At 43.0% G+C, this 23,291-nt stretch overlaps 1 protein-coding gene across 11 annotated transcripts in view; it reads left to right on the top strand.

Annotated features, from left to right (window-relative positions):
* rnf220a (ring finger protein 220a) overlaps positions 1–23,291 on the top strand; it is a 188,008-nt gene that overhangs the window by 1,698 nt on the left and 163,019 nt on the right. For 10 of the 11 annotated variants that reach the window (XM_051953607.1, XM_051953608.1, XM_051953604.1 and 7 more), the window contains exon 2: positions 11,424–12,607. In XM_051953607.1, coding sequence (XP_051809567.1) covers positions 11,953–12,607 — 655 coding nt within the window. In that variant the 5' untranslated portion in view covers positions 11,424–11,952. Of the gene's footprint in view, positions 1–9,418; positions 9,502–11,423; positions 12,608–23,291 lie in introns of all 11 variants that reach the window. The other variant, XM_051953605.1, reaches the window with a different exon arrangement.

Raw genomic sequence — 23,291 nt, 5'->3', positions numbered from 1 at the left:
GCGCACACATGTGAACACACACTTTCACACACACACATACACACAGGCCTCAGCACAGTTGGGAAACACCTGTTAACTGGGGAGCCACTATAATTTACATCCTCCCCCTAAATAAGCAGCGCCCAGCCAGTGGAGGTCCCGGGGGCCTTCCAGCTCCATGGCCGAGCACGGGGAGCCAAAGACGGATTCATTCCAGCTCCTGCTCCCGCTGCTGCTCCGTCGGTGTTCCAGGATACAGCGTTCACTTTTGATTTAAATCGCGTTATTTTGTCGTGTCTCCTCAGGAAGAAATAACTATTATTCGCGAAATAACTCCTTTTATTTCGTTTTGGGGTAATTATTTTTGGCACACAAACCTCATGCCTGGCTCTATAATAGTTGTTCCTCCGCACATTTTATTTACTGAGAGCTGCAGTTTGTTTGTTTATATATTTTTTAAATGAATAAGGACTCAGATTATAAAACAATTTGAAGCATTTTTTTCTTCTGCACTCATACTTCCCGATCTTTTGAAGTCGAAGGGACATTTTGGAAACTTTTACGCACAGCTTTATTCCTGTGAACCGGCCTCGTCTCATTCATCCCGTATTTTAAAACCTGCACGAACAGACGCGCACGCTCCCGTATCAACGCACAACTCCGCAACACTCAGCAGAGGGAATAATAAAATTAGAACTGTGGGAAAAAAAGCGGCGAAGCTATTAGCGGTAATTTCCAAGTTAAAAAACTCCTCTCAGTGCCAGCAATAAATAGCGCGTAAAAACGCACTTATTGGAGCAAAGGTGCGCCCGAGGCGGGTCATTGAACTCACCGTACTGTGATGATTGAATTATAGCTTCTCCAAAAAAAAAAAAAAAAGTCAGAAAGTGTGCTCCGGATCCGGACCCGGTGATCCCAGCGTGATGAATGCCTCCAGATTGATTTTATTGATTGTCAGATCAACCAGCCCTGACTTCTAACGACCAGCCGAGCCTTTTCATTTTCCAACCAAACACATTAGCGAGCAATAATTATCCGTTAAACGGCAAAACGAGGAAGGAGGAGAGGTGTCACAGAAGCATATATTATTTTTAAATAGACTCATGTAATCAGTGATGCTTGGAGTCGAAAATGGAAGTTGTAGCTTTTTTATTAGTAAAGTAAAAATGAGCACTTGTTGTGTTTTCCTGTAATTATCCGCATAAACAATAATATATGCACCATTATTCTTATTTACTGATGTGAATATCGTCTGAATTAATAATTCAGATGATTAACAATGCTAAATAAATGTTTGCAAATTTATTTTCCTTTTCATTTTATAAGATGTTGATGTTCTAAAATGATGTTATAATTCATATAAGTTTAATAATGAGACATTAAGAGCGAATTTTCGGGCAGGTTTCACTCAAATTTATGTGTTAATTGATAATTTAAAGAAGCCTCTGTTAACTAAAATGCAATTTTTAATTAAGGATATTTAAATCTGCACTTTTTAAAATATATATATATATATATATATATATATATATATATATATATATATATATATATATATACACATATATACACATATATATATGTATATATTTACAAATTATGTGTGCATAATCGTAAAATCTTGTCATTTCGAATGATGCAGCCCGTTTCTGGATCATTTCTTTATTTCTTGCTTCAGATCTGAGTGATTTATAGGCTGCCGTTTATTTCTTCTCACTTGTTTACATGCAAATATAAAGGTGCTACGAATATTTGTATTGCCACATTTTTAGAGAAATGAGACACTCAGTGCATTTTTAAAATCTGGGTTTTTAATTGCAACTTTTCACGTGGAAATAATCCAGAAATTACGCATCGGCGCTTGGGGGTTAACAAAACAATGCTTATTTTCAACTTAAAATATGTAATTAATTATTTTTGAATGAAACAACACAGCGTGGGCCTTTAAAGTGAGCTCTGCGTATTTTTCCTCTCATCCAAATTCACTGTACCAACCTTGATTTGTAATTGAAATCGCCAGAATCTCTGTTTATTTGTCTTATTTATCCATTTAGGCCTCACCTTCTTCTCTCCCTCGTCGTCCTTCCCAAAGGAGCGATCTGTAGGCGCGAAGAAAAAGCGAAAAAAAGTGTCGAGTTTGTAGGAAAAGTAGCAAAAGATGATTTATTTGTCAGCTTTTTCGATTCTCCCCCTCCTCCTCACCCTTCTTTCCCTCTGTCTCTCCCTTCTCTCAGCAGTCAGCTGTTATTGCTCGCCATTGATCCTCCTTCTGCTGCCGTCTTTGCGCAGCGAGAAGTGAACTAAAATTAATGTCCATTTCACACCTCTCTCCTGGATCGATGTCCGTAGGGAGAGAAGTTTATTTTAATTTAAATCCTAAGCAGTCCGAAATATAAAAAAAAGAAAGAAGAAAATCCTCCCGCCTGCTTAATTATCAGGAAAAAAAAACTCTCACTTAAGAGCAGCTTCGAATCAAATCCATCAGCTCCAGATGTTTTTATCTGGAGATGAAAAGCAGATTATTATTAATTTTTTTTGCCTGGATTTATGCTGCTCGTCAAGTTTTATTTACCGACATCTCTCTGAGGGGAGAGCAGGAGAGTAATTAAGATTTTTTTAAAAGAAGTGGGTGTAACTTTTGTTGCAGGAAACGCCTCATCTCCTTCCAACTTATTTCATTTTCTCTCCACAAAACTCCCGAACAAATCTGCTTGTTAATGAATCTTTTTTCCCCCTTTCAGACGGGTTATTAATGCACTCTCATCCAAAATGTCTCCAGTTTTGCAAACATCCGTGCGTCATGACGCACCCCCGTCCCCCCCCCCGTCCCCTCCCTCCCTCCCTCCTATAACATGACACTGATAGTAAATTAACCACGAATCGCTCAGTCGCGACTAGTTTGATGACCCCCCTCGGTCTATTAAGTCCTATCAATATGCGCTAATTCCTCATTCTTTATTAAAAGCAGAACCAACTCATTCTTCTCCACTTCTTCACCTTCCTCCCCCTCCTCTTCCTCATTCGGATGCGGTTTTTTTTTATTATTATTATTTCGTCGTGCTAATAAACACTTCCATACCGGAGCTTACTTGACATGCTGCTCCGTTAATTGAAATCAACGCGTCGCCGGTAAATATCAAGTGTTTGAAACGCGCAGACACGAGTAGCGCAGCCTCCTCCCAGGAAAAAAATAAGTGCGTCCTGCTCTGCATCCTAAAACTTTCTGTTATTGTTTGTCTCGTTATGACTCTTCTAATAACCGTAATTAAGCGCGCAGAGCCGGATGCAGTCGTTTAATGGCTGCATATTGTAGGGCTGTCTCGCTTATCAAACCAAACCGAATGTTTTTGCCTCGCTGGAAATTGCAGCCTGTCTTGCAATGCAGATTGTGCATTTGGGGGAAGATTTTTGATTGATTTGTCTAATGTTCCGTGTTTGAACTTGGAGCAAAAGTTTCTACATTGTATTTTTTTTTAAACACATTGCTTAAATTTCTAATATTTATAATGCATTGTGCGTTTTTAAAAAAATACTTTTCTATTTAATGTTTGGTAAATGAAAGTTATTTTATTTTGAAGGATATTTGTCCTTTAAGTGGCTATAAAATCACATGCAGCTATATTCTTCTGCTGTTGAATATTAATGAGATTTTTAAGGCTGAAGTTTATCCACTCCTCTTGCAAATACAACACGCACAACCGATTATTCCTTTTATTGATGACAGGAAAGGGGAGTAGCTCACGTCCAGTCATTTTCTATTGCGAGGAAATCACTCCATCGGAGGGGGGATGCAGCACCGTGTTTAATGGTTTGATTGCATTGGAGAAGGCAGCCACTGGTAATGCCGTTATAGGGGGAAATATCACTTGGAGACGCTATTGGCAACAAGAGAAAGTCAAAGAATTAGCCTAATGTCGAGGGGGGAGGAGGAGGAGAGGGAGAGGAAGAGGAGTTGTGTCGGATGTCAGATACTTTCTATTCTCCATATTGCTCTGTGTGTCTCTCTGTGTCGATTCTCCCTCCACCACCACCACCACCTTTGCTACCTCCCACCCGCCGCATCATATCTCTCTCAGGTTTCCCTCCCATTCGTCAATTACACTGTGATCCGGATCACGAGCTCCCTGCTTGGAAAATAAGCTAATATTCACCCCTCCAACCACCTACCCACCACCTCCGCCTCTCTCTTTCTCTCTCCCTCTCTCTTGCACACCTCCCCAGAAGACACAGTTGGTGCATTTGCGTGCATCGATTGCAGACAGGCACTGTTTGTGTAGCCTACTTATCATTTTTCTCCGTGCGGCCCAGCCAGCCATCCAGGCAGGAAACAGGGCTGATACAGGGGAGGCTGATCCAAGCAACCTGCATGTTCACGGGATCAAGTTCACGCCGCACGCTCGGCAGCCCTGTGAGAAGTCAAATATGACTTCATGTTGGTTGAGCATCCTCCTATCTGACTCTGACCTTTGACCTCCGTGCCGAGCAGATCGTTTCCCCCCACGGCGGGCATTAAAGAAGTTTCTCCCTTTTGTTCATGTTATCATTATTAACTCCACAATGGTGAGCTATTAGAGCGAAACCTGTGAGTGAAAGCATTGTACCTGGCAACAGTTTTTCCTTGTTAAACTGGAACTAATTGGCTTGCACACAGCCTGTAGAGCAAACCGGCCAGCCAGCCGCCTGTCTGCCTGCCAGCCGGCTAGATTAGTGGCTGCTGTTGTACACCCCGACACGGCACGGCAATAAAGAGTCATAGGAGGGCGGCCGGTGCCACGAACACACACTCAGTCACGCTGCTGCAGGACGGACAGCGAGCCCCGTCACCTGTCGGTCACCGAGGAGACACCGGCGTCATCTGTCAGGAACACGAGTGTTTATCCTGCTGAAAAGTGAGAATTTGAAGGTATTTTGACCTCAATAGGAGCAGATTGTCACGTTTTTTGGCTTCCTTCATGCTATAGGTCCAGCTTCTGTTAAAATACTGAGATATTAAGCAGCATAAAGCCATTTCAAGCCGTGTTATTCTGTGTGTGGTTTGTCTAGAAAATAGTCTGATACATGTTGCACCTGACAGCTGACAAATATGTAAAAATAAAGCCCACTTACCATTTCAGGGAAACAACAAAAATAACTGAGATTTGGTTTACCGAGCTTCCAAAAATACCCTTTGGGGATCTACGAGCGAAGGAATGGTGTGCTTTTCCCATTTAGCCTCCTTGTCTGGTACCAGGAATTAGCTGGCCCCCGCTGAACCAGGCCTCGCTGGTGCTGCCATGAATAGAAATCCCTGCCACAGGTCAGGGCTGACTTCCAGAACGATTTTTGTCCGCCGGCCATGACTCTGTCTCGGAAATCACAAAGGCTCATTTGAGAAGTAAATCCTTTTGCTCTTTGCGGGGAGTATTTAATGAATGTCACTGAAAGGTCAAAGGAAAACGACAAAAAACACTGACCCTCTTTTTTAAAAAAAAATAAAAAAAGACAACTCTCTGTTAAGTAATGCATTCTACAAAATATATTTGTTGTCAGTGAACTGCTGCATGTGAGTTTGTCCAATCCTTATTGATTTTCTTGCTGAATATTGCCCAAGTGTCATTATCCACCTCGGCATGATGTGTGTGTCTGCCTATTATTAAATCTTACAGTAATATTTTTCACTGCTGATGCATATATCTCCTGTTAGCTGCGGCAGCTGTTGACTGCAGCAAATAACCTGGTTACAGATTTCATATCGGAGATGATGAAAGAAAGAGGAGGGAGGGTGGAAAGAAGAGGAGAGAAACACGAGATTGGATATTTGAAAGACATTTGGAAACAAAATTAGGGTTTTACGGCTGAAAAGGAAAGACAAGGACAAATAATATGAGCGAGGAAAGAGAGGCGAGGAGATAAATGAGTGTGATTCTTATTCACAAGGACATTTGAGCTTTGCCTCACGGCCAGACATGAATGAGTAGATTTCAATAGTATCGACTGTTGCTTCGGACATCAGCAAACACACACACGGACTCGCGCATAAGCACAAACACTACAGTCTGTCCTGAATACAGAGTGGACCTGTCTGCAGGTCAGCTCGTGCTTTTTGGGCGAATAAAATCATGCGCACAAACACACTGTACTTGGACAGTTTACTTTGCGCCTCCCTCTGTGGATGTGTCATGGCGGCAAATATTTAATATCTGACAGCAGCGTTATAAATAGCTGTGTTTTCTCTTGTCTTTGAGCTGGTGGAGCGAGTATTCGGGCTGGTTTGCACTGCGGTCTCTGAGAAGCTGTGTGTTTTTTTAAACCGTTTTAAGGCTTCGTTTGTAGTTTTTGGCACTGCAGGTTTAGCCGGCGACCTTTTCAGCGACGTCATCTATCTGAGCTGCATTGATATGCGTGTCCACCATGTTGCTGCTTCGTGAAAAGTTCCATATTTGGTGATTTTGAGGTTTTCTGATACGCTGAAGTATTTAGTGAATTTCTTTCATGTTTATTTAAAGGCCTTAAAATGATACACAGTCAGATACATGTCGTAATTTATTGAAAGTTAACATTTTTGGTGATGAATTTGTTTACATTGTGCAGTTACGGGATACTCAGGATCACTGCTAAGATGTATTAAGGTGCTAAAAATGTATTTTAAGTCATTAATTTATATTTTTAAATCATTATCAATGTAAATTGTGACTCCTATGTTGCTGTTAACCCTTTGATGCACAACATGAGTCAAAAGTGCCCCATATTCCATTGAATAGGGGACACTTTTGACCCATGTTATGCATCAAAGAGCTAATGATCCATGATGTTGAGGTTATAGTGTATGTGGATGGCAGAAGCTGGAGGTAGATTTGACTGGCTGTAAATTTTAACAGGAGTTTTAGAGCTTTTGGCCTTGAACAATTTGTTCTCAGGAGAGTTTTTTTTTTCTTCCACACAATGTAAAAATTCACCGTTGTGTTTATTTTTATGCACGTAGGTCAATGTAGTTCAATGGGGGCGTCAAGTTAAAATACACTGCATGGTAACGCTCAGATGTTTGTGACTTTAAATCGTCTATACGTACGTGATCCGGTATGTGTGAGTGAATGTGCGTCTGTGTGTGTTCAGCAGAGAGATGAGATGAATGACACAGCTTGGCCTGTCTTGTAATAAAATGTAAGAGTGGCACTTTCACGCTTGTCAACAATCTCTAAATATACCCATGGACCGGGAAGTGTGCACTCTCTCTCTCTCTCTCACACACACACACACACACACACACACACGTTTAGACAGGCCTGCGGTTTTGACTGCTTTTCTCTCCGTCTCCATTAAAAAAAAAAAAAAATTCAGCTGCTTTTGCTTCCCGACAGTTTCAGCAGACACACACAGATGCGTGCGTACACACACCAGTCACAGTCGACAAGACATTTTTATAACAAAAATTGGATTCCTCCTCTTCGTTCCTCTCCAAAACTCAGCAGACACACTGGAAAACTTGATGTGACAAGTTTCGGCGCCACGTTGAAACAGCAAACGCCGTCAGTTACACACTCAAAGCGGCCATGCAAGAACAATATTTATTCCGACCAGTCAACAAAAAAAGGAAGGCTTCTGTGAGACGGGTGCTCTCTGTCGCCGGTGTAGTTGTTTGGATGCTATTTTCCCTCCTGGTTTTCTGATCCTGACATTCAGAACCGCTTATGTTTCTTTCTTCCATTGCTTGATCAGAGAAGGAATCTGCTGCAACATCTGGAAGACAGTCCGGATGTTAAAAGATGAAATTCTTATCACTGGAGGCTTAAAGTGACATTTCACATCCATAGTGCTGCCATCAAAACATTCCTAACAGCTTGAATTAAACCTTTGAGTCATCCAACATCCAAATGATATTCTATGATTATTTTAAGCAGCAATAACAATACTTACCACCCCAGTTAACAGTTATTTTAATGTGGAATCCTTCCTGCTGTCTTCCCTTCTCACTCACTCGTATTTTCCGAGCGAAATTCCCCCTTCAGAATGATGTTGAAGAGCATTGTTGTTGACACCACAATATCACCAACCGGTACAGCATTGTCACTTAAAGTGTAGATTCGACGTGAAAAGCCCTCCTCGCTGTTTGTATTTAATATCGCGCTGACAGCTGTATCATTCTTGCACACTGTAATCAAATTATGACAGCGTGGTAAATGTTCCCCTGTGACATTTTCTATTATAAAATGCATATACCCGGTGTCAGACAATGTGTGGGTGGGATCCCTCGGTGACAAATGGGATTGTAAGTGGCACCGACTGACATTATGCGTGTTTGCGTTGGATGTAATTGCGCTTGTATATTGATGATATGCATAGGTGTGTGTCATCTGGAATTATGACTGTTGTTTTAGCGATAAGGTGGGCAAAAAACGGCAATGATTAGCAGCTTTCCGACACTTCTGTTAGTTTTATGTTACAGGTAAAGCAGATTTTGCTAGAAATGACGCGTTGAATGAGTTAGATCTTTCACATGCAAAGGTACAGATTAAAAAACAAGCACAAAATCGAGTTTCTTTAGGCCTCAAAACATGCACGGATGCCTGAGTGTGTATTTGTACATGTGGCCACATGCAAACTTGAGTCAGTCACTCAACTAGATGAGATTTGTACCCACGCTTTCCATCTCCATATTTCTTCATGTTCAAGTTTTTATCTCCTGTCTCCTCTTCACGTTTCCTCTCCTTCCCTCTTGTATCCTAACCATCTTCCCTCCTCTCTCTTCTGTCGCGGCCTGTAAGGAAATATCCAGTGTCCTCTTATTGGATTGGCTGCTTCATGCTGGCGGCCCTCCGCTCGCCGCCCCTCGGCCTGTTGGGTAATGATAATAAAATTGAAATATCCCAGTACTTATCAGTGTATTACCTTGCTATCAACACCTCAGACACCCTCCTGCTCTAGAGGTTACACAGGAGAAAGCATGATCTGATATACAAGGGAGAAGGATGCCAGGCGAGAAAGTGAGAAAGAGAAGGGCGAGGAGAAGAGGGAGTAAGGTGATAGACAGAGAAAGCGATGAGGGGAGAAGAAAGGGAGGTTTTGTTATGGCTGCGTTTTTCAAGGTGCTATTTCCAGGATAGATTGCGACAGATAGGAGAGTGAATAAAGGGGCGGCGGCGGCGGACGAGGAAGAGAGGCGTGTAATGTGACTCTGTGGCATCTGTCCAGACCAGAGGTGTTAGCCGTTCTCAACACTCCACACTAGCCTACTGTACATTTGCGGTAATGTAAAACATCTCACATCTCCCCCATCTCCCTCTCTTGTCTCTGGGCCTTCTCCTCTCCCCTTTCTCTTGGCAGTTGTTATTGTGTGTGTGTGTGTGTCTTTGTGTGGGCGGTAGAGGAGCGTGCCAAAGCCGAGATCAGGTTTGGAAATTGATTTGAATGAGTGTTGTGGACAGCTGATAGCTATAAAAGATTTTCTCCTTTCATTTCCCAGGGAGTTTCTCCTTTGATGTTGGCCGGTAGTCAGCGCAGCTTTGAAGCTCGTCTAGAGCAGGCCGCGCCGCTACTGGATACTGTGTGAGTTTGTGTTTGTTGTGCATTTGTGTATGTATGCAGATGGCTTCATGTTTGACCTTCTAAAAGTCGCATTAGTCAGAATTTTGGATGGCCTTGGTTACTTTAAAACAGAAAATATTCCCCACACATGACATTAAAGATTATCTGCTTTGCCAAAATCAGGTAAAATTACCCATGATAACCTATTTACATTTAAGCTAATCTGTTTTTTTATTTTTTTTATCAGGCACAAAATCCCACCATCACTTGTGTATGACAAGCACATCTTTACCTACTAAATCTTAACATATTGGACCTTTAACAAGCCAGCAACCTTCAAATTGCCCTTTGGGGATAAAAATCTCTGAAATGTTATTTTGTCGTTTCATCGGCTGCCTCTCTGCGTTCCTCTGACCGACCAATCGCACGCTACAATCTAATCCCCAGGAGGGAAGATTCTAGTCTGTTGCCACGGATGCCGGGGGGTCGCGAGGTCAAGTACGGCTAATTTATTCACTCAGTCAGATTTCCTCTGGCTCGTGGATGGCAGATGGAGAGGTCTGATATGATATCACCCATCTGAATCACCCAAGGGAGAAGGGGATGGGGCCGGGATGGGAGGGAGGGAGAGAGATGGAGGGATGAGAGGGGAAGAGACTGACAGGGAAGATGTAAAAAAGAAAGCGAGGACAGATAGTAAAAATTGGGGAATTAAAAGTGGTTAGATGGCGAGATAGGAGATTGGGTAGCATAGCCGGCGAGAGTGTGGAGTGTGTTCGCCCCACCGAGTCAGGTGTTGAGCTGAACATTGAGCCACACAGCCTCTTATCAGATGTGTGGGTGAAGAGTGGATGTGTGTGTGTCCTTATCTTAAGACAAGTGGTTCTGGTCCAATAATATCCTGGGAGATGGTAGGAATAAGCGGCTTAGACTGAGATCTGAGCTGGAGGAGGGAGGGAGGATAGATAGCACTGGGGAGATGAAAGGAGGAGATGAGAATGGAGAAAAGAGGAAGAGGAGGAGGAGATGGACAGATTAGGAGGATGGAGGACAAGGAGGGGACATTTGGATAGAGATGAGACGTACGGGGCTGTAGAGATCCGAATGGAAAGATGTGATGTGGAAACAGTTTGGAGAAGTTTTTTTTTTTTTAAAGAGCAGGACGAAAGGAGGAGGGGAAAGTGACAGAAGTTTTGGGGGTTTGAAATAGTTCTTGGCTCTTTGTCAAAGGGCAGGGATTTACAGGATTTGAGCAACAGTGTCAACTTGAGGGCACTTTTTCCCCAAGAGGTTTTGAATTTGTGGCTTCGACAACAGTGTCTGCCTAAGAACACTCTGTCTCCAGAGGCTCTGACTTCAAGCCGTGGCTTCCAGCAGCTTCTTTATTAAAAATTTTCCACTCAGCTCCTCTCCTTTCCACTACGTACGGATCGAGGGCAAGACATCGATCTTTGTCTGTTTAAAAAGCAGCATGCCTCTTGTCACTAAAAGTACCTATCATTAAGAAAAGATGAGGAGGACTAAGAAAAATGTTAAAGGGCGTGCAAAGGGATTTGAAGTTTTATTATGGCTGTTAGGATACAAAAGACCAGATTTGAAACAGTTTGGGGGACGCAGGCAGGACATTATTCACAATGGAAAAGTCACAGGACTTTTCTGAAACGAATATTTGTCAAGGTCCAGATATCGTCTGACCGACAGTTCACTTAACAAATAGCTGATTTGCTTTACTCATTACTCTGTTTAAGTGGGTTCTTTGTTGGGGGGTCACACTAGTGGAAGAGCTGGTCTTGTGACATGGATCCCTGTGAAGAACTCATGAGAATTCTGAGGTTTTCAACTTGTTTTCCTTGCTGTTGTAAGACATTGATGATATGGAAACACTCCTGAATCCTAACTGAAACTCAGTTAAAAACTAATTCTTGTGTTTTGTGTGTCCTCAGCTAAAGACGACGTGAAGATGAGGAACCAGCTGTGACGACCTACAGATGTCCACCCTCCACGAACCGTTCGGCTTTGGCAACACATCCGGCGATCACAAACACAGGAGGCCTATTATTGAGGACAAACTTCATCTAGACTATATATTGTGTTCATCATCAGGACTGAACTGGTCCAGAGTGCTACGTGTGTGAATGACTGAACATACCCAACAGCGCTTACCTGATATGGAATGATCAGAACTGAACTGAGCTGAGATCTTTAGTTCCACTGACGAGAAATGAACTGAACTCAAGCCAACCAGAACTGACTTAAAATTAATTTACTTTAAAATACTCTCATTTCTTACTAAGGGCTCTTTTTTTTCGCCCCTTCTGTCAAGAAAAGCCAAAAATCCTTCAAGTCTTCTGCCCAGATTCTTTCACTTCCTCACGCCCTCTCCAAGGGTCTTGGGCATTGTCTTTAATCTCACTGAGGAGGAATCATCTCCTCCTCCTAAAATCTTTACAACCACTTTCGTCCATTCCAGACATGGACCTCCACCGGGCAGCCTTCAAGATGGAGAGCTCCTCCTATCTGCCCAACCCCCTGGCCTCTCCAGCCCTCATGGTCCTGGCTTCCACTGCTGAAGCTTCTCGTGATGCCTCAATCCCGTGCCAGCAGCCACGTCCATTCGGTGTCCCAGTTTCCGTCGAGAAAGACGTGCATTTGCCATTTAACAATGGCTCTTACACTTTTGCGTCAATGTACCACCGCCAAGGTGCAGTCCCACCAGGATTCCCCAACAGGGACTTTCCTCCATCCCTCCTGCACCTCCATCATCAGTTTGCCCCACCCAACCTGGACTGCTCGCCCATCAGCATGCTGAATCACAGCGGCGTCGGTGCCTTCAGGCCGTTTGCCTCACCCCCAGAGGATCGGGACGGGGCGCCAGGCGGGTATCAGTCTGCTTTCACCCCGGCTAAGCGCCTCAAAGGCTGCCTGGATGCAGAGGCTTCACCCCACCTGCGGTACTCCGACGCTGAGGGGAAAGAGTACGACTTTGGCGGCGCTCAGATCCCTCCTGGAGGCTCGCCCAGCAGCGCCTTGAAAGCAGTAGAGGACAGTGGGAAAAAGATCTTCGCCGTGTCGGGCCTCCTGTCTGATCGAGAGACTTCCTCCAGCCCTGAGGACCGCATTGAGCGCTGTGAGTAGATATTCACGTTTGTTACACATTGCACTCAAGGTAACCACAACTGTGCATACAAATGGGCGAAAAATCATTGGAAAACTTGAGTATATGATCTATAGAGCAAAGAAACCCTAATCCTAAAAGCATATAATAGTCTTGCACCTGCTTTAGTTCACTGTATTTGTCACACTTCTCAATACTCATTCAACAACTCTCTAAATTTGGAGTGATTCTGGAAGCAACTGTAATAAACTTACAAACAAGACATACGCGCAAACTTAAACACCAAGACTCATAAACACACACACAGCCAAATCAAATTCTGGTTCTCAAATTAAAAACAAAGTACAACTTGCTGCAATTTGTAAAAGGATGCAAATATTCGCACACTAGCATCACACACGCCAATAAACAATCCCATCTATGTTCTCTTGTCATCATCTCTCCTGGCTCTCCCTATCCTTGTTTCACAAGCCCACAAGCTCCACTGGTCACATTAGCATTCACCAGTGGAAGGATGCCATTTGGCCCTCACGCACTGGGAATCTGATTAGTGTGTGAGGGTGTGTGTGTGTGTGACTGGTTCAGAGACCGGCCATGCTCTTTGCCATCAGCATTCATCATAGCTTCGTGCTGGCAGCCTTGTTGCCAAAAGATTACCCACATACCCAAAAGCTTGGCAAGCCATGTTTGCATGTGTATGTGCGTAATAATGGGAAGGTAGGAGAGGGGCTGTAAGAGCTCCAAACACAAATACACAAGCATGCACAAACACCCTTCCAGACCCACAAACAGCTTTTAGTATGAGCACCGACATCTCCTACACATGTCAACAAGCTGCGACGGATCTCAGTGACAAATTAGGCAACAGGCAGACAGAGAGACGTTCTTATGGTGTACAATTTAGCAGGTCCTTTATTTTCTGTCTCTCTTACTACACTCTGTTGCTGTTGATTCTTTTTGTCTTTACTTCGCTCTTCCTCCTTTACATCCTCTTCCGTCTTTGAGCTTGCGAGTGCGTTTGAGGGATGCATCCTTGATGGAACACATGAGAGACAGAGGCGACGACCTGAGACTGATCCGATAAAAAGACCACCACAGGAGAGACAGAGAGGGTGAGAAAGAGAGGGATGAAGGAAGGAAGGAAGGAAGGAAGGAGTGGAAGAGGAGGAAATTGGGAAAATGACACCCGATGGTTGGCTGAGGCGGTACGAGAAGGAGGAGAAGGATATCAAAGGGGACATAATGTGAGAGAGGGAAAGAGACAAAGAGAGCGCAAAGAGAAAAATGCAACTCTGCTAAATCATCTCATAGTGCGGATTTAACCTGACATCTACACCTGTTTCATGTGTGTTGTAGTGTCTTCTGTTTGTTGCTTAGTGTCTTGCTCAAGAGAACTGCGGCCACCGAATGCTGAGCCATGTTATCAAAGCAGATTCGTGAGCGCTAAGACTGGGGCCAGAAATAGAAGCTGGGTACAGGGCTTCTGTGCTGTCTTTTGGAACGGCTGAATCTGTATCTAATCAGGTTAAATCTTGGCACAAGTAGCCTCCACCTCTACCATAGGCTTCTAATGCAATTGGATGTGCAGAGGCACTGCTTACAGCAAAGAATTATGGGTTCTCCTTCACTGGTTTTGGCTATCCAGGGGAGGCGTAAAGAACAAACAACACTTTGGTACAATCCCATGAGAACAGTGCTCTCGCTGCTTCACACACACATTAGCTAACTAGCAGCCTCCGAGCTGCTTCACACATACAATGGCCCATTTTTGACTCTGACAGAGAAAACAGATTTATAATGCGTGGTCTAAAACATGAATTATTACTGACATGATTCTTGAAAAATATGATTACATATACAAAATCAGTTCAAATGTTTATAGAGTTTCAGTATCTCAATACTTCTTTGAAATCCGGAGAAGCCTTAAATGTTTACATAACCTAAATCACCTCCCTCATAAGGGTGCTTCCAGTGGGTCAAGGTCATCATAGATTTCAGGGAACTTTGAATCCTCATGTGGCAGTAAATCTGTGTCTTATCTGCACTGTTATTATTTATAGCAACTGGATTTAATTTATATAGCCGCCAATAAAAAGCTGATATCTGTCTCTCTCTTACCAAATGGCACAACTAATTATATGTGTCCTTTTGATTGTAATAACGTGACTGCAGTTAGTTCAAAGCTGCCAAAGCACAGGATGTGATTCTTGTGTAATTGTTAGTTATCTGTAATCACATGCTGGGTCGGGTTAAGCCAGTGGATCATAAGGAAAAAATGTTCCAAAGCGTTGAATTTAAACATAATCCTGGTTTAGTGGGATCGTCTAATACAGGATTGCCTCAGGATATAGGTGTAGATTTAGTGCTGGATGGAGGGGATATGTCCCCTTCAACTTTTTATGCATTAACTCGTCTCCATAAAAACATTTAGCTTTTATTTAGTCAGCAGGTGGAAGTCTTTTTTGCTCTCAAAATATGAGTTATGGCTCAAGCAATCACAGCATTTGTAGTGGAAAACATGTATGTATTTTGAATTGTCATCCGGTGCCTGAATTTAGTGTTCTCTTTTACATGAATAAGAACATTTTCAGCTATGTTTTGTGCAGAAAAGACCTGCCTGGGTGTCCGAGGTTGGTTTTGGAACACCTGTCCTGCAATTCCATTCCACCCTGTGTAGTCGAACAAAACTAATATTTAGCGGTAAAAATAATCCCTCAAATGCTAATTGCAATTATCGCATTACAAACCAATCACCTGTCATGCAAATAAATCCGAGGGGCTTGAAGGTGATCCCTGCCTCTTTCTCTTCGCACCTATAAAACCGTGTTAAACAACTTGAAAACCCCTACAGCCGTCCCAACTTCCCCGCATGAAATTCTGTTAAGTTCGCCGCCTGCCACTCCAGGCAACAGTGGCCAACTCCACGCTAAGCCTTCCTAAATCCGCCCACTGCACCGGCAGGCACGTTGGCTGTTAACTAAACCTGCTAACCTGTCAGCCGCTAAACCTGCACATAAAGGCCCCATCATGCCTTAAGAGGCCTATGCATGTCATATTATTGTAAAAGCTATTAGCATTTACTTTATTCACAGTGTGCGGCTTTAGCACAAGAATGAAGGAATTCAAGGCAGAGGAGGGCTTTTTTTTTTTTCCCTGAGTGTGGAAAGTGAGTAAAGGAGAGAATGGAATTATGGGATGTGTGATTGGAATTAATGGGAGTGTTGACAAAAGAAACAATCCACCCTTGCAGTGCACTTGTTTGCTTGCGGAGGGGATTTGATGGTTTTGTGTCAGCGTGAAGGTTTGTGTGCTTCAATATCAGCACGTTCCATCATCTTGGCCTCTTTTTTTCTTTTTTTTTGCGTCTTTCTCCTACATCTATTCCTCGTTTTTCCTGTCGTCTTTCACTTCCTCCATTTCCCTTTGCATATGCGAGCGTCTTCCAGTATGTGACAGCTGTAGTCTGTTTGTTTACATTCTCTCTGCTCTCCACATTTACAAGGCCGAGAGATTTACACTCAACCTGACCCTAAATGCCGAACCCAGCTTCCTCGTTTTTTTTCCTTCCTTTGTTCTTTTTCTTCTTTCTCAGTTTCATTTTTCAATCTTTCACACACACAGGTAGAAAAGAAGAAGCTCAAATCAGAGAAAAGGAGGTAAAATATGCAGTTTAGAAGGCAAATGTACAAATATTTTAAAAAAGAAATAGGAATCTTTGACAGGAAAAGAAAGAAAAACGCAAATTCTTTGAGGGGATATGAGGGAGGGAAGGGGAGGATGAGAAAAAGAAAAGGGTAAAAGCCGTAAGAAAAAAGGGTTATGGGAAGGAGGGAAGCATCGGAGGAAACAGGGAGGATGGAGATGTTGAGCTGAAATGCAGATTCCATCTGCCCGAAATAAAAGCAGGAATTCTTCAGAGGCAAACCATGGAGATAGACAGTGATAATATCCACTACAGCAATAATAACATAACAACAGTAAATCGAGGAATTTTTGCTTCCAATTGTGCCATTTTAAAAAAAAAAAAGTTAACTTTACTTTTTGCATTCCCATCGACTTCCAACAAGCGACTGCATCACACACAGCTGTTAAAACACATAGCAAGAGGCCTCCTCTTCATCCTCCTCTTCTGTTCTTTTTTGGTGTTGCCTCTTCTTTTTTGGTTCCCCGTCTTAAAACAGAGCAAATGTCATGTGTGTTGTTCCTTTCTGGGGCCCAAGTAGCACAAACTGCGCAGCTAAATAAAGTCAAGAAAAATAAACGGGGACAAAACAGAGTTCTTAGAAAAGCTCGATGACGGATGATCGCGATGTTGATGGATAACAAATAGATTTTGTTTATTTTTTTTGTACCCATTTTTAATGCTATGTTGGAATTTCTGCATTGCACTTCCCACAAAGCACCTGAGGGGTCAAATAGTCTTGTTTTAACTCTCCTGTTGTCCTCATTTACGGGCACCAAAAAATATTGTTTCCTTGCCTGAGATAATCCAAAAAATTCAGCAAAAAAATCCCCCAAATTTCTGAAAAATTTGCAAAATCTTTCAAAAGAAAATTCCGATAATTTCTTTAAAAAATTCCCTTAAAAGCTTCATTTTAAAAAATCCCCAAAACATGGCAAGAAAATTCTTGTAAATATTTTTAAAAGACGAGTAAAAATCTTCCAAAAAATTCCTATAAACATCTAAAATGATTACATATATGTCCGTAAAACTTCTAATATTTTCTTTAAGAACATTCACCAAAAAATCAACCAAAATCCAGCGAATTTCGCTGGATTTTGGTTGATTTTTTGGTGAATGTTCTTAAGAAACATTTCTAACATTTCTTTTTTTTTTCCACCAAAAAATGTTGAAAATGTGGACATCAGAAGTTTCACTGTGAAAATACATTTTTTCCCCCACGTTTTCAAACATTGAAGCAGGTCGATTTTGACCCGCAGGACGACACGAGGGTTGAATGAAGCGAGCGGTGATCTTTTCTTTCCAAAACTGTGTCATTTTCAGCCCTTTTACTTGCTGTTTTCTTCTCGCCACGGCATACAAGGAGTTAAAACCCTGGTCAAGGAGACAGAAACGCTCATCCTTCTCCTTGTCCTCACAAAAATCTGCCCTCCTCCAACCCCACCACCACCACCACCACCTCCTCCTCCCTCCTCCTCCTCCATCTCTGCCTGTCACGGTCTAGTGGCAGGGTTAAGTTAAGTAAGAGTGTTCTAATAATTAGGACTGGGACTCGCCTGCCTGTTCGGCCGTGTGTGTGTGTGTGTGTGTGTGTGTCTTCCTGTCAGTGCTTAGCCAGATGTTAAAAGGCTTGTCCCTCTCATGTTGCCTCCCTGTCAGTCTCCACTGTGTGCCACACACACACACACAGACACACACATTGGGAACTGTCCTAGTTGTGGTGGCTTTGTTTACCCCCAAGTGTGTTCCCCCTTCTGCCCTTCTGGCAGCTCCCTCAGGGCGACGAGTGTGTGTTTCCCTGTCAATACCGGCCTCTGTGCATCTGATCCATACAGTACACATATTGGGGGATGAGAAATGTAAGATTTATTGCTCTCACAAAACACTAAAGTAGTTTTTAAATGAAATATGCATAGACGTTTTTTTTTCTTTTCCCCCCGTCTCTCTTGTAGGCAGCCTCCTCGTCCATTTTCTTTCTCACTGGGTGGTAACTGGAAACAAGCAGCAATTGTCTATACGTGTGTGTGTGTGTGTGTGTGTGTGTGTGTGTGTGTGTGTGTGTGTGTGTGTGTGTGTGTGTGTGTGTGTGTGTGTGTGTGTATGTATGTGTGTGTCATTTAGTGTGAGTCTTGTGGTCATTGTTGCGACACTGCGCAGATCAAGGATTAGTCGCTTCCTGTCGAGCCTTTTGTCGGCCCAGCCACTCCATTTGGACATAGATCAGTGTGTGTGTGTGTGTGTGTGTGTGTGCAGCAGTAGGTTACACAAATGAACCACTGGAGCTGGTGTAAGACACACGAAGCAGACTGGATGAGATGTGAGGATTCCCTCTGCAAAATATCTCCCCGTCTCAAAGCTCATTTCGTCTTATCTCCTCATGACAGGGTTTTTCTTAAATGAGCTGTGACTCGACATCTAACCTGATTCCGCCGCTGTTAAATTCCACTCGGGACATTTCCAGAAACAGTGGAAACATGTTAAAATCAGGTAGAACACTCAGGACTCAGGGCAGGATGTCACTTTGTAGGGAACTTTAGACACAGGTTGCTTTGAAATGAAAGACTTTCTATTCCTGTTGCACACGCGCGCACACACACACACACACACACACACACACACACACACACACACACACACACACACACACACACACACACACACACACACACAAGAGTCCGTGTCCGTAACGTCCCAGGTTCCGGAATTCCACTTTGTTCCCTTGGTGATGTCAGCTTCGGCCAATAAAATCCCTGCGTTAAAACTCCACTGAGCCTCATACAACTGCAGAACACCTGGCAACACAACACACATTTAGCTTTTAATATGTGTACACACGCACAGACACACACAAGCTGACATAAGGTCATGGCACGCTACAGCCCTGAACTTACCTCAGCGGTCGGCTGTCTTTTAAATTTTGTTACACTTGGTGGAATTTTTCAGAAAGGACGCCGCATTACTTTAACAGCACAAAGCTCATAAATATACTGGAGCGTTTTTGGGTTGCCAGATATTTGACGAAAAGATGGGAACAAAAGCATCTCGAACATGTTCATCCTCCTCAGTAAAGCCCAGACGTAACGCTGAAGTATTGAATTGATTAACTTGACCAAATTCAAAAGTGAAACACGTGTTAAAGTGTGTATTCTGCTCGACACGACGCTACACGTTGTCGCTTCTGGTTGCCAGTTTGCCAAACATTCCTGCTCGTCTGGCGGCAGCAGACATTTGCGTATTTCTCCGGAGAGCTCCTCGATTCAGGCAGCTTCTAATGCAGATGTGTGAAAAGATTCTTCTTCTTCGGTCTCTCTTCTCATTCTTCCTCTTCCCTTTTCTCTTCGTCCTCCTCCCCTCCCTCCGTTCTGTCCTCATCTCCTTCTCCCTCTCCTCACCCGCTCCCTCCTCCTCCCTCTTTCTCTCACCTCCTCTCCTCTCCTCAGTAATCTAATCTGCAGCCAGTTTGTGGATGCAGTCTAGTGTGACAACCACCCACCACCACCTCCACCTCCACACCTCTCTCACTTTCACACACACACAAACAGCAGCAGGCCCGTCTCCAAAAAGCCCACTCGCTTTGGCAGAGGGGCCCGGTTCTCCCCCGCCTTTGGTCACACCCTCTTTAATATTGAATTATTCATCAAATCTGATTGGTTCCCGCTGATGGCGGCCATGGTGCGAGCGACCGGTTTGTGTGCGCGTGAGGGAGGGGAGGTGGAGGGGGGGAGAGGTTGCCGTGGGTTCGACATCGTTAGCTCATCTTAACGCACCGTCGCTCCACAAAGCTGGACCGAGCCATTACTTCACACACACTCACACACACGCACACACACCTTATTTTTAATATGGCAAGAGCAACTAAACCGCTTGCACCTGTAGCTTTTTTGGAAGTGAAACACATCTTTTAATATTGAATTTTTTTTGTTGAAAGTTGTGTTTAGTTCTATGGTAACCTTCACCATGTTCTCTCTGGTTCTTAAAGTTGCAGCCCAACCACCCAAAGCTTAGCATCAGCTGCAAAAAAAGCCCCCAAAGTCCCTCGGAAAGGTGAAACAAATCAATAATGGGTGCTTTATATGCATGCCAGACTGTGTGCGTGTGGATGCTCCTATGATTTGCATGCACCAGAATCTATACTATTCAATATTGGGAGGCGCACAGTGACTTAAAGGCTCCATGGAAGACTGTGTCCAATGTGAGCTGCTTTTACCCACATTTTCATAGGCAGCAGCGTGAGGTGTTCCAGCTAAAAGGCCACCTGAGAACACAGTGAAGACGCTTCAGCACCAAACATAATGGTGCATGTCTGTCCTACGGCATGATCAGGTTTATCCAATGGCATGTTTGCACGCGTGCGAAATTGCATTCATGCCGTGGACTTTGTTAAAGGCATAAACAGTGGATGATCACGGATTTGCCTGCACTTGAGAGAAAGACGCGGATAAAGAAAGGATGAGTGTGTCGATGTTTGCGCACATGTCTGTTTGGTGTCTCAAACGCCTCGCAAGACACTTCACATTGACCCTGCGGTGCCTCTGCATATCTAGAAGGCATTAGAGGGACATCGAATCTGTGTGTGAGTGTGTCCACGGCCGGCTTTTTTCATTGTGTGGAGCTGAGAGACAAACACCGCGCTCCAGGTGATAACCTTTGCAGCAGGTCAGAGGCTCAGAGTGAATTTTCAGGGAAATGTTTCAGTGGAACACACACAGAGAAGCTCTCTTGTTCATTTTTATGCCCCCCTCCTCCTCCTCCTCCTCCTCCTCCTCCCCTCCAGCTCCCCCCTCTCCTGCCTCTCTTCTCCCTCGTCACCGGGTGTGTGTGGAAACCCAGCCCACTGTTCAGCAGATGAATAATTTAGCGGTGTGTGTATCATCTGTTTACCGTGCTAATCCATCTGTCAGCAGGCACCTATCGATTCGCGCCTGCCTGGTAATTGTGCATCCGTGCCACACACACACACACACACGCACATCCACACGCACACACAGATGAGCACACACAAATGCACACACAGTAGTGGACAGACACACCCGTGCACCTATATGATGTGCAGGTTAGCTCATATTCAGATCCTGGAGTTGTCAGCTGGCCCCCGGACACTTCATTTTCCCTGAGTGAAACTGAATTTAGGGTCAAGGTCACAAAACAGTCTGATATTGGATGCAACAGCTTCAGAGAGTTTTTTTTTTTTTTTTAAATTTTACTCAGACGCTGATTATAAAATGTGCGTCCTGTAGCTTGATTGCTTCATTTATAGGGAATATATCCTTTAAAACACAAATTTCAGTGTAGTGCATCAGCTTTTAAGTGAGGATACTTTGAATTTACTCAAATCAGAGCATAAATTTCAACTTTTCTCACACCTGAGCGTTTTTTTCAAATTCCTGAACTGCCTTAAAGGAAAGCCACCGCAGCTGTTGGTCAAAAGGACAACTGTGGCTGCATCAGTTCTAAATTGAATCTAAAATGTGGCAGTGAGAGTGGGAAGCTGGTAAAACCGACAAAGAAAGAATAGACTCCCTCTCTCTCTTTCTGTTTCAGTTCTGAATTCCTCCTTTCATACTTGTATACTGTCTCTTGTTTTGATGTAACACTGAGCAGGACTGACTCTAGTCGTCCTCATTTCCATCCTCCCACTGATTTTCAAATAGAACTGCAACACTTAATCAATTAGTCAGTTAGCTGCAACTATTAAATTAATTTGCAACTATTTGAATAATTAAAATGTCTAAATTCTCTGATTTTAGCTTCGAAAACTTGAGTATTTTCGGGTTTCTTTACTCTTCCATTGCACTAAATTTAATGTATTTGAGTCGTGGACAAAACAAGACATTTGTGGATGTCCTTTTTAGGCTTTCGAAAACATGGAAAGACTTTTTCACCATTTTCTGACTTGATATAGGGTCAACAAGTTATTGATTAAAAGAGAAGACAATTGACAATGACAGAAATTGTTAGTTGCAACCTTTTTTCAAATGCTTTCAATCTTCACTTTGTCTTTTCTACTTTGTCTTTTTCTATCTCAGACTTCCCATGCAGTCAGAGTTTACCATAATAAACTCTGGATTTAGCCATTTTTCTTTTTTTTTTTTTAAACTCATAACTAATACTTCTTAGTATTTTCTGCCCTTGGAAATGTGTCCTGAGATTATTAAATAAACAGTTCTGGGGCGTCTTTACTCATCAGGCAAAAAGTAATACACAAAAATAAATAGTAAAAACGACTTCAAGGAAACATAATCACAGAAACAGACAGAGGAAGTTCTAGTAAATGGACTCAGAGACAGAGAGAGAGACAGAGACGGCGGTACTGGAGAGCACACTGCTATAATGAATCCACGGGTGACAATTGATGGTTGTAATTATCAAATGGCTGGTTTTAAAAGCTCATTGATTGATGTCATTAGCTCCATGAGTGATTACTAATTGCTGCCGCAGTATGTTAACCACACAGGATGCACGCACACACGTGGAAGCGGTTATCAGATGCACACACACACATACGTTTTTCTGCTTGAATCCACTTGTCAGATTTGATCGCGAGCGAGGAACACGGCAAAATAAAAATAATGTACTGAGCCACCGAGGAAGAGAGAAACAATGAATATACATGGAGATGGAAAAAAGATGGTGGTGGTAAATGTGTTTTTATTAAAGGCAACATATTTAAAGGATGTGTGTCAACGATTGATCAGCGGAACAATTTAAGAAAAACTATTGCTTAGCTATTTAGTTTTAATTGCATCCATTAAGTGTCTTATTATAAGTGGGAATAACCAGCACTTTAAGCTGTTTAACCTTGCTGTGTCCTTTTGTTTGTAGATGTCACAGCCTAGCCCGCAAATATTGATTCATGCTTGTTTTTGCGTGCAAAAATCCCTTATTTCAACCTTTTTACCATATTCAGTTTAATTTTCAAGGCAAATAAACCACAAACTGATGTGCAATCTGGAGAATTCTAATCAAATTTACTTAAAATAAACCCAAGTCAACTAAAATATTCTGCTTTTTTGG

The sequence above is a fragment of the Acanthochromis polyacanthus genome, chromosome 9 (assembly GCF_021347895.1).
Source record: "Acanthochromis polyacanthus isolate Apoly-LR-REF ecotype Palm Island chromosome 9, KAUST_Apoly_ChrSc, whole genome shotgun sequence".
Classification (NCBI taxonomy): Eukaryota; Metazoa; Chordata; class Actinopteri; family Pomacentridae; genus Acanthochromis; species Acanthochromis polyacanthus.
Note: the sequence above shows the minus strand (reverse complement) of the source record. Positions and strands in the feature narration are given on the sequence as shown.